This window comes from Leptonotus elevatus, chromosome 13 (assembly GCF_054856555.1).
Source record: "Leptonotus elevatus isolate MCC_2025b chromosome 13, RoL_Lele_1.0, whole genome shotgun sequence".
Lineage (NCBI taxonomy): Eukaryota > Metazoa > Chordata > Actinopteri > Syngnathiformes > Syngnathidae > Leptonotus > Leptonotus elevatus.
In genome coordinates, this window is record NC_141251.1 from 5,442,538 (window position 1) to 5,454,335 (window position 11,798).

The 11,798-nt window shown below is 40.3% G+C and overlaps 1 protein-coding gene across 2 annotated transcripts in view; it reads left to right on the forward strand.

The window, feature by feature from the left end:
• The window catches only part of LOC147163574 (phosphatidylcholine:ceramide cholinephosphotransferase 1-like), a 23,029-nt gene extending 11,231 nt beyond the window's left edge, over positions 1-11,798 (forward strand). For both annotated transcript variants that reach the window (XM_086092955.1, XM_086092956.1), the window contains exons 3-7: positions 1,324-2,132; positions 6,592-6,709; positions 6,839-6,992; positions 7,769-7,935; positions 8,750-11,798. In XM_086092955.1, the coding sequence (XP_085949081.1) occupies positions 1,531-2,132; positions 6,592-6,709; positions 6,839-6,992; positions 7,769-7,935; positions 8,750-8,926 (1,218 nt within the window). In that variant the 5' untranslated portion in view covers positions 1,324-1,530 and the 3' untranslated portion in view covers positions 8,927-11,798. The remainder of the gene's footprint in view (positions 1-1,323; positions 2,133-6,591; positions 6,710-6,838; positions 6,993-7,768; positions 7,936-8,749) is intronic.

Here is an 11,798-nt window from a genome sequence, read left to right on the forward strand (position 1 = left end):
CTGTGTCCATCACGGATGTCTGGCCCTGTAAACAAACGCTTGCTATCATGAAAATGCAAGGTTACGTTCATTTCAGTACTCTGTGTAGCCCACAGTATTTTATAATCAGATTTATCATGGGGGGTCATTTAAAAATGTTTTTGGGAGTTTTGAAATATTTGATGTTTGTTTGTCACATGTTTTCCTGCCAGCCCTGCATTTTTTTTGGGGGGGGGGGGGGGGGTACAGAGGATTATATTATTTTCCCCATAAGAAACAATGGAAATAAAGTGTAATGTATGCATGTGCCACTTTTGTGATGTCATGTCAGTATACAATTCTAAAAATATTAGATGCAACCTGATGCATATGGCATTGTACATCCCTTGGGTTAGTCTAAACAAATGGAAAACAAAAAAGACTTCCATGACGCCATAGCGTCATAATTTCCCCTAATTCTTGCCCCTCAGGGACCTTCGAAAGGAGCAGTTCCGCTGTTCATGTTTTCCTCTTCCCATCATAACATCTGTGGCATGTAGTTAACCTCGCATCAGCTGACAATTTTTTATGACTCTTTAGACAACATACCCGTTGCTGAGCGTATTTGTTTGTTTTCTTCATGGTTACTATATCGACTTAGCCACGTGGATATGCAACAACAACAAAAAGTAACGGGTGGAATAGCAGTAATACATGAGGCATTGTACTCTTGTGGTCAGGAGTTTTCTAAAACTCGAAAAAGAAGAAAAGAAGTTGCAGATTAAAAGTGGTTGCGTGCCAAGTGATCAAAGGAAGAGATTACAAATAAATGTAGTAAAAAAGAGGATGGCCAAGGGCTGCTTTTGTTTAAAAGGCTACTTTGCTGTAACCTTGCGAGCAAGATGAAATGTCTCGTTATTTGTGAGTTCACAAACTCCGGAGAATACATCTTGCACCGTTCCAGCTGATACGTTTGCAGCCGACCTTTTTTAGGTCAGACCAATCAGGCGTTGTTTAGGCAGGACGAAACCAATAAGCGCTGATGGCAAACAAACCCAACGTAGGCGTTTTGTGCATTTTTATCTGCTGAGACGTTTTCATCCGTTGCCTTGATTGGTCAAAACAAATGTGCAAAGATGCCGCATAGTCCAATCAGCTCGAAGTATTGTACAGCAAGTCCCGCCTTTCCCGAACGGGTCTGCCCAGTGAAGTCCCAGATTGATAATGTGAAGAACTCCCTTGGAGTGAATCACAATTATCAATCTGGCTTGCGAGGTTAACTTTGCTGATGCATGAATGTTTTTTTTCTACAGTTAGAATCTAAATGCTATGTGATATATTGATCAAATGTATTTTCTTCTACAGGTGTGCGGCAAGAAAAATAACCTACAAAGGACTTGTACCTGCTGTCAACAAGGGGTCCCTCCGGGTGCCCCCCCCCCACCACCTACCATTCGATGCTCCATAAACACAATGCACCGGAGCTGGTGTGGACTTAGAACTGCCCTTTAAGACCGCCAAACCTCTCGCGCCCCTTCAGCCGCCATTGGAGCAACGCGCCCACCGGCCGAGATGACCAAGGTAGCGGCGTGGTCCGCCGAGGACGTCGCCGACTGGCTGAGCAAAGAGGGCATGCCGGAGTACATCGACGCCCTCCGCCGGACAGACGGCGCCGCCTTGCTGCGGCTCACCCGGGCCGACTTCCGCACGCCGCCACTCCTGCTGGTGTCGTCGGACGGCGGGCAGCAGCTGCTGGAGCGTCTGGAGACGCTGCGCATCGAGACCCACATCGAGGCGCACAAGAACGGCCACGCCAACGGGCACGCCGGCGGGCTGCCCAACGGAACGGTTAAGCCGCAGAGGAACGGCATGTTGCGGACGGCGGACATGGTGCACATTCCCATCCCTCCGATGGAGGCCTTGCGCACCTCCTTCCCGCCCGAGTGGGGCAAGACGGGCGTGGCGTTCTTCTACGCGGTGGTGTGCTTCGTCACCACCACCATCGTCATATCGGTGGTCCACGAGAGGGTGCCGCCCAAAGAGCACACCCCGCCGCTGCCCGACAAGTTTTTTGACCTGTTCAACAGGAGAGAATGGGCCTTCTCCATCTGCGAGATTAACGGCATGCTGCTGGTGGCGCTTTGGCTCGTACAGTGGGCTGTCCTCAAGCACAGGTACTCATTTTACTATTCCATAGCGGAGAGGGACAAAGCCATTATTGATCTTTTTAGCTAATAGGGGTCAATGTAGATAAAACAACGCAGAGGTAACAGGTCATTTTGCAGGATTCAATATGTAATTTAGCGCAATGTTTTGTTTTTTATTTCATCAGTTAATTTGCGTTTTTTTTCCCTTCTAACCAAATACTTATTTAAGTTTTTTTTTTTTCTTGCAGCTTCTGTAGTTTTTTTTTAAATTGTATTTGCGTCTTGGCAGCAAGACAATTCTTCCAAGAGGAAACACTTATTTTCACATTGAACATTTATTTCTAAATGCAAAAAAAACCAAAAAACTTCCCAGCTTGTTCGGCATCGGGAGAAATCTATCCCCAAAGCAAAACTTTGGATTTCATAAGCGGGAAAAATTATTAACATTGGATATTGGATTTTTGGGATTGAATACTTGGCATTGTCCAGACTAGGGGTGCAAATGACCTAGTACCTGACGATTCATAGGTCACGATTCCATTCAATACCGATACGAATCTGTCAGTCGATTTTTACTCAAATTTAGACAATACTAATCAGTAAACTTACTGTACACTTTAAGATTTGTATGAAAATGTATTTATTTATCTGAAACTGTGAGCCACTGTATTTAACAAACGGGTTGCAATCTATTTCATATTTGAACAGCATTGAGGCTTATAGCAACACCAAGGAACTTTCAGTTGATGTTGATTTTGGCAACGCCATAAGGACAAAAGCGGTATTGTTATGTCTGAAGGAAGACCAGATTTTCTAGCGAGTAAAATCCGGGCCAGTGTTGATCCTTGACCGTTCTTTCATCCGGGGTAGCTTTTGACGAATGCCATAAAGCAGTCAGCACATTTGTAGTTTTTTGTGTGGCAGTGTTCCTACCAATGTTGCTTAGTGCCAGTAAAAATTATACTGACCCCCTCAGGCCATGGCAAAGGTACCATTCAACTAGTTTTAAGTCGATGTTTCATCAGAAGAGTTATGAAAATATGTTATAAAAGTTGAAAAATTCCTTAGTGCTACTTTAATGTTCCATTACTATAACATTCTTTCATGCTTAAAGTGTGAACCCTAAGGAAGACGCTTTGTTGAATATTTCCATAAATTATTTATGTTTAAACATCGATTCGGCCGCATATTGAATCGATACGAAAATTTAGATTTTTTTTTTTTTTAACACCCTGAATCCACACTGAATTTATTTACTCAAACAATTACCATCCCTGTAATATACAGATTAAATGCCATGCCCCAATTAATCACCTGGTATGCCATCTACTTAAATCAAACTCCTCCCAAAATGGCGAGTGACTAATTGTATTTATTTATTTATTTTATTGAACCAGGCAAAACAGATTAAGAACAAATTCTTATTTGCAACTGTGGCCTGACAAGAGGCAAAACGTCCCGACGGGGAGGAAAAAATTTAAATGACAAATAAAAACAGACAAGCAAATGGATAGACTATACAAATTGTTTCTATAGTCTTTTAATGTTTATCATCTCATTTAATAAATAAGATAATAAACATTCCAAGATGGCTCAAAACATACACACGCGAATCATGTCGAGGAGTGAAGAAACCAATTTTGCTAACCTCGGAAAACATCTGCACTTTTCCTCGAGCCAAGTCCACGGTCGGGCTTTAAAGGCCGACTTGCAGAGCAGGTATTGTAGTTTTAATGATTTCTGCAATTCATTCCAGGTTGTGGCTAGATCAGCATGAAATGCAGACAGACCCAGTGCAGAGGATGTTTTAGGGCCATCCAAAACAATCCGGTTAGCTGAGCAAGTGTTGTAAGCAGGTGATGAGCTATGCAGCAATTGACACAGGTAGGGTGGCGATAGACTAAGGCGTGATTTAGAGATTAACATAAAGCAGTGAGTGTTTCGACGCGTCAATGAAGGGCAATTTATAGATGAAGCCGTATTGACCAAACTACTGTGTGGTGACGTTAAAGTTCCAGTAACCTCTGACGTGAATGCTCCAGTGTTGTCTGTTTATGTTCTGTGGTGAAATTCAACATATTTTTTTTCCAGCCAGTTTGAATCGGATCTTGCTGCATTTTGTTTTCATCTCCAAGAAATAAAGGCTTTCCCGGCTAACAGATACAAATAATGTACTATTTTGTGCAAATATTTCATTTAGGAAGAATGTCTAACCACAAATATAAATTGCTAAAGGTGTCGTGATCACAATTTGGAATGAACCTTGGTTTTAAGGTCATGGTTTGTTTCAGTAAGGGAACCTATTGGAACAAACGGCTCCTATTTTTGACATTTGAAAATGTCATGTCAGCTTAGTTTGGCAACTGGCTGTGACGTCTGTTAGCGCAGCAGCTGAGCTGCACTGTGTTTGTTGTGCGGAACAGATGTGTGGCTAGAATGTGAGGCAGTTCCATTTCTTGTCCTTCACCTCTTATAGAATATGATTGACCCGGCATTTGATTATTGTCATTTTTAAAGGGTGAACTTTGGCAAACTTTCACCGGCCACATAAAAAGTTATATAAAAATCTGACCCATGGACCTTTGGTTTAACACTTATCATATATAGTAGGGATGTAACGATAACGGCAATATCGGGATCTCGCGATATTAAAACTGCCACTATATATTGTCATTGTCATATTAAAAGCAGCACACCTGTTAAAAAAAGTCGGGTTGATTTTTATTTGTGCAGTTCTAGCACCCTCTGATGATAAGTTGGTTTTTTTTTTTTGGTGCAGTTTAATTTTCACAAGGTATGTTTTGGCCCTTTTATGTTTCAATATACAGGCATGTGATTTTTCCGCTAATTCGCGGAATTCCGCTTTTTTTTATCTCCCCCCAAAAAAAAAATCCGATTTCGTCTCTCGACAGCATTCCGTTTTAGTGTTTCCGCAACTGAAATGAAACCGATCTTGCGATTGCCGGAAGTCTCCGTGTTGACCAATAAGAGCGCTTGTTATAAAGGCATAGGCGTATGCCATTGTTTGTTGACCAATAAACGCGCTTGTTATAAAGGCATTGGAGTATGCCATTGTTCATTTCTCAGACGTTTTTGCCGGGTGTTTAAAGAAAGATGTCCGTGATCGAACGCAAAGATGCTCCGCGAGTTAAGGAAATTGACAAGATCGTAAAAAACAAGTTTCGATGGGACTGGTTAGAGAAGGATATATCTACAAATGTTGGAAAGAAGACTGTGACGAATTTGTTCAGTGACTTTATTCGGAAGATCGATCGTGCCGGGAAAGCGCTTTGCATTTGGTGCCGTGATACCGTTGACTATGGTGGGAGAGGTTTCAAAGCTCTTGAAAGTCACGCAAAGAGCAAAAAACACGTGAAAGAACTCCAGTCAAGAACAACAAATTATTCCATCGCTGGAAGTTTCGGTGCCCAAACGAAAACTCCAAAACTTTACGGCCTCCATCCCTTATTGACATCACAATCGGAAGCGGTAATAGAGAGACGTGATCCACCCCAACAACCTGTACCAGTTGCTGACAGAGTCGTGAATTTTGAGGTCGGTGGTAAACGTTTCAAATTAATCGAAATCAAATTTTCGAAAATATTATAACGTAATAAAAATGGCCATAAATATTTAACATGGTTAATCATTGACACAAACTCAAATGAATGCTGCATTGTTTGCACTTTTCAGGTTTCAATATGTTGACTGTCTTGATGTATGCAGTTACAGAGATGGTCTTAGTCAATCCGAATGCATGATTGTGTTTTTACCAGAGCTTGCTGCATGAGGTATTTTATGTTTTTGTTATGCATTATGTATTAAATTAAGAATGATTGATTAAATGATTTATTGCATGGTAAATATATATGATGATATTCTCAGTGATAGTTTTTAAAAGCAAAGGCAGTCACTCAATGTTTTGAATGTGACTGATTTTGAGTTGACTAAAACTGCAATTTTATATGGGATAGTTCAATATACATTGAAAATTTATGCTGTTGTTTTGTCTATTTCTTTGTCATCTGAGTGCATTGAAAGTACTCAAAAACACGGAAAACCCATGAGCTCTGGACCTAGCTGAGTGCCCGCGGCCCTCAGACCCCCGGCTAAATTTTCAGATAATTTCACTTTGGTCAAATCACATGCCTGAATATATTTGCATATCGTTTTTGGGGGGAGGTGAATGGCCGCCGTACCCGTGAGAAGCCTTTTTATTTTCCCACTCTTAAGCGCGGTGTTAATGTTTAAACGAATCAAAATGTTATACTGTAGTGGATTACAAAAATAACAACTTTTTTAGGAACTGAACGTCTGCCTTGTTTTTTTTACGAAGCCTACTACTATCATTATGCTGTTAATTGCATAGCTAAGAATTCCTATAGGTCCTACTTGTTTTGAAATACTTGAGAACCACTGTTATATGTCGTTTTATTTTAATATATATTTTAACAAAACAACTATTGCTTTGTTTTGTTTTTCCCAGATCAATCGTAGGCCGGCGCTTCTTTTTCATTGTGGGTACACTGTATTTGTATCGGTGTATCACCATGTACATCACCACTCTGCCTGTCCCCGGGATGCACTTCAAATGCTCGCCGAAGGTACGATACACACCAACTACATCCTTAATTGACCTTACGGGATTAATAAAGCCTCTCCGTCTGTCTGCAAAATCATGCCCGAATATCTGTTGCGACGATTAAGTGTGCGCGCACCCGCGCTGCTTTCAGCTTCTCGGCGACTGGGAAGCGCAGATGAGGAGAGTGATGAAGATGATTGCCGGCGGGGGCCTCTCCATCACGGGCGCCCACACCATGTGCGGAGATTACCTGTACAGCGGCCACACGGTCATGCTTACGCTAACATACCTCTTCATCAAGGAGTGTAAGTCAAGATGCTCGAGCTTAAAAAATGGTCAATGGTGAAATTCAAATGGGTGACTGAAAGTCAAAAAAGAAACACTTCTCTAAAGTGAGTCATAAACGGAGCCGCACAGGAAACTGACTGCACATATTTGAGTAACTGCGAACATGCCACATGTTAGTTTCATATCAAGGCTGCACTGTTGCGCAACACTGTTGGCCCTCTTCGATTTGGAATGCTAGTCTCAGCAGGCATTTTGAGAGCAACAAGGTCTACTTGTGCAAGTTTTTATGAGCTGATATTTTTGTTATCTTCCTGGCCAGTTGAGGGAGATTTCCTGACTGATGCGATAGTGACCTCTGGTGGCGAAAATAAGTACTGGATCTTTTCACGCTATCTTGGCTTGTAAAAATTGTTCTGGAACCAAACTAATTTTATAGGCATGGCAAATCACTCGTTTCCATTGAAATGAAGTGAAATATCATTCAAAAACCAATTTTTTTTAATATATATTTTTTTAAATATTAAAAGTTGAAAGAAAAAACTGGCTAAAGTGTAATTTCTGTTGGCGTAAGAGCATCTCTGTGCGAGTTGTGGGTACAAAAGCAACTTTGCCTACCATAGCTGATTATTTCACAAGTGGGGAATTATTTTTGGCTGTTTGTTTTTAGTTATGAGGGGCGGAAGTGCAGAACAGCTCATTCAGACACTTTCGAAAATAGGGCGCGAATAAAAGTTTTAATTTCACACTTCATGGGTGGCCTACAAATTTTGTTAACAACATGTTTGCTGTGCAGATTCCCCCAGACGGTTCTGGTGGTACCACTGGTTCTGCTGGACCTTGAGCGCCGTGGGAGTCTTCTGCATCCTGCTGGCGCACGACCACTACACTGTGGATGTGGTGGTGGCCTACTTTATCACTACACGCCTCTTTTGGTGGTACCACACGATGGCCAACCAGCAGGTACCCGGCGGGATTTCCGGTCCCATTTCTGAAAAAATTTTGTCATGAGGCAATATTATGCTTGCTTCTGCCTTAAAGTGGAAGTCAACCTTCAACATTTCTTGACATTAACTCATTCATTGCCATTGAAAAATTCATTTGAACTATTTCTATGAAAACCTAGACATTTTTAAAAACAATTTTTTTATTTTTTAAGAAAAGAATATTCAAAATTAGGCGCATCAGGTGATTACAATTTGTAATTGTAATTAATCGCATGACTTCAATAGTTAACTCCCGATTAATCACAAATTTTATATCGTTCTAAATGTACAATAATTTTCTTTTAAGTTTTCATACTCTTGTTATCAAAAGGGATTTTTTTTTTTTAACTAATAGAAATAGTTCTAATGATTTTTTTACGTCTATAGCCGTCAATGGCAGTGAATGAGTTAATGTTATAGGTGACCTCCCCAGTTCCATCTCATCTTATCCATCTCGGGGGGCGGCCATTTTGCCACTTGATGTCGACTGAAGATGACATCATTGGTGCTCAGGCAACGACCAATCACAGCTCACCTGTTTTCTGAAGCTGAGCTGTGATTGGTTGTCACCTGAGACCTGAGCACCAATGATGTCCTCTTCAGGCGACAGCAAGTGGCAAAATGGCCGCCCCTTGAGATGGATAAAAATGGCTGGATTTTTCTGCTTAACTCATATTCCACTCATGCAATATTAACCAGAATACCATATTATTGTAAAAAAATAAATACAAATCTTAACTTGTACCTGTACACTAACTTGCAACATGTCTTGCGTGTTTCGTGGTGGCCAGTCGTTGAAAGAGACGTCGCAGAGTAACCCTTTCTCGCGGGTGTGGTGGTACCGGCCCTTCCAGTACTTGGAGGAGAACGTCTGCGGCATCGTGCCCCGCGCCTACCAGCTGCCGCCGTGGGTGCGAACCGTGCAGTGGAACCGCGGCGTCATGTACAGCCGACTGGACGTCCAGTGACGCTTGACGGCAGACAGGACTGTCAATTCCAAAAGTGCTGTTTTGTTTTTTTAAAAGGAAGAAGGCACTGTTTTGATGTAGCGCTGTCCTTTCCCTCCTTCTAAAAGCAGGTGATCCCTTTATCTCTCATTTCCCCTCCTTTGTTTGTATTTTTGTTCTCTGTCTTTGCAGGTAGTATCTAATATTTCTTTATTTGTATCGGTATGTCGTTCTCTTTGTGTGTCATTTTAGAGTTTTAAGCATCTAAAAAAAAAAAATAGCCTCCTTAATGTTAATTTGTCTAACGAGCAGATTTTCCCCTTAGCACAAAGTCATACTTTACGTCTTCATGCTTTTCCCTCTCCCAATCATATCTGTCCAAAAAACAAACAAAACACATCCATCTCTTCATTTTTAATACAAAGAAACATTTTTGTTTCTGATTGATAAATTTGCGAATATTTTTTGTTGGACAGCGACCATATTTTATTTAAAAAATCTCACCTGCATTTTCTTTTCCCTCAAAGTAATTTACGTTTTTGTAATCTAAACTTTCTCAAATGAGTCAAAGGTGCAAATAACTATTTTTTTAAGCATGTTTATTTTTCAAGAAAAACAAAAAACAAAGTCCGCCAAAAGTAAAAAAAAAAAAAAAAAGAAGGAAAGATTTTTACCTTTTTCAAGAAATTGTAAGAATCTATAAGAAAATATCACAGTGCCTTCTCTTGCTTGATTGTGAAACAACTTCAAGTACTGCGTGTCTTGCTTCCTTCGGGCTACCGTGCAGTCCCAAGAGTCCGGTTTTGTCTCCATGAATGTAAACTCCCATCCCACTACCAAAAAAAAAAAACCCCCCCAACAAAACTAAAAACAAATGCCAGCTTTACTGCAAGATAGGTCTTCCCCAAATTAGTGTGAAATATGTCCCGCTTGTGTATTTATTGATGCTTTATGACGTCCTTTTATGATTGAATGACAGGAAATATGACTGTTAATTATGTTTTTTTTTTTTGTTTTTTTTTCTGTCCGTTTCATTTCATTCATAGTTAAGTCGTGAAGCAGCGCTAAAGCGGGGTACACGCTTACCGGTTTTGAACATCTTAACCTTTTTTTATTTAAATATACCATAGCATAAAAAGTGTAGTCGGTCACATTATTATTTTTTTTCTTTTTTCTTTTATGCAGTAATACCTACTAGTAACTATATTTTCATACATACCCGAGTTGCTTTTGCTTGCGTCAGTCTGCGTGCGGCGGGCTTTACTAGTAACTAGTACAATTTTAAAAAGTTACTAGTAGCACGTAGCTTTCTACTCGTGCAGTCTGCCTCATGAATAATAATAATACAAGGACCTAAAGTATTGAGAAGTGCTCAAACGGTGAAAGGTCAATTGAGTACATTTGACTCTTAACAGTCTATTTGGTCCCACTCTAAACAGTCAAAATTACCCTAGGAAGAGAGTAAAAAATTCAGAGTCAAATTTTGTAAAAAACAAAAAAAAAACTATTTTTCACTTAAGTAAATTTTGCAAGGAGAGATTTTGACTGAATTTAACTCCCGGCAGTTTATTAAAAGAAAACAAAGTTATACAAGAGTTGAAGAATGAACTCATGACCTTCAACATGGGGGACCTGAGTTATGCCACTCCTACTGTTTGCTTTTATCCAAAAGGTTGTGAGTTTGTTCCTGCGTGGAGTGACTTAGAAAAAATATTTTACTCTTCCAAGTGTACATTTTACTCTGTTTAGAGTGGGAGCACATAGACTCTGTTTCGAGGAAAATTTACTTAACATTATTTACTGTTTAGTAGGACAAAAGTGTTCTAGTACGTGAACCTCAAAGATATTTGATTCATGATTTCCATAAACGGGGTCAACAATCACCAAAGTCCGAATAATCTTTCCGATATCAGACCTTCCTCATGCCATGCTCAAATTTGGCCTAAGAATCGGTCTGCGTGTACCCCTCGATAAGCATCACTTCCTGGTTAGAGAATGTTCATTGAAGGTTCTAGTCGGGTGTTGAAATAGTTTACAGAGTGAAACGGTAGTTTAAGGCGTGACTGAAATGATTCTGAATGTGCTCGCATGGCTGGGAAAATGACAGAAGAGCATCTCCTAGAAAATACTCACAAAAAGTTAGGGCTCTTTGGCTTTTTAGGTTCATCCTGAAATTGCATCAGCAGACACTTTTCCCTGAATTTTTGTGAGCAGTATAGTTCCCCACACCTGTCCTCCACATTTCAATTTGGGGACGATGTATCGTTTCTTCACTGGTCTTCCCAAAAAAAATACTGACAAAACAATCCATGCGTGAAAGGGGCACCAAGATGGTGGTGCGAAAGTGGGAATGGCCTCGTTTTTCCATGAATGTTGAAAAATGTCCTGGGTTAATGATCCCTTGACAGTCACAGGCTGAAAACCTGACATTTTAATTTCAAGTTCAAAACCTTTGTTCTAGGGTTTTCTTCCTCTGTCGAGCATTTCAAAGGGAGAAGGTTAGGGACTTTTTTTTTTGTGACTTTGCACACAGTTCAAAAAGCTTAGCAGTGTTTTTATAGACGTTGTCCAATCATTTCTTTATTTTCCACCAGAGCACAGCAACATGTTCCTCATGTGCAGCCATGTAGTGATTAGGTTGAACTAATTGTCCAAATTGGACTGTAATAATGTTTGATGAAAGGCAAAGAAGACATTTGTCTCTTTGGTTTGCCAATCAAACTGTTTTATTTGTTCTTCGTGTTTTTTTTTGTTTTGTTTTTTAATGATCCTGTATGTATGTTCAGCTGTACACACCGTTTGTCCCATTTTGTGCATATACCATATGTTTGTAAGATATGATAAAGGAATCTTCATGGGACACCCTTGAATAAAAAGATTTTACTATACAGCA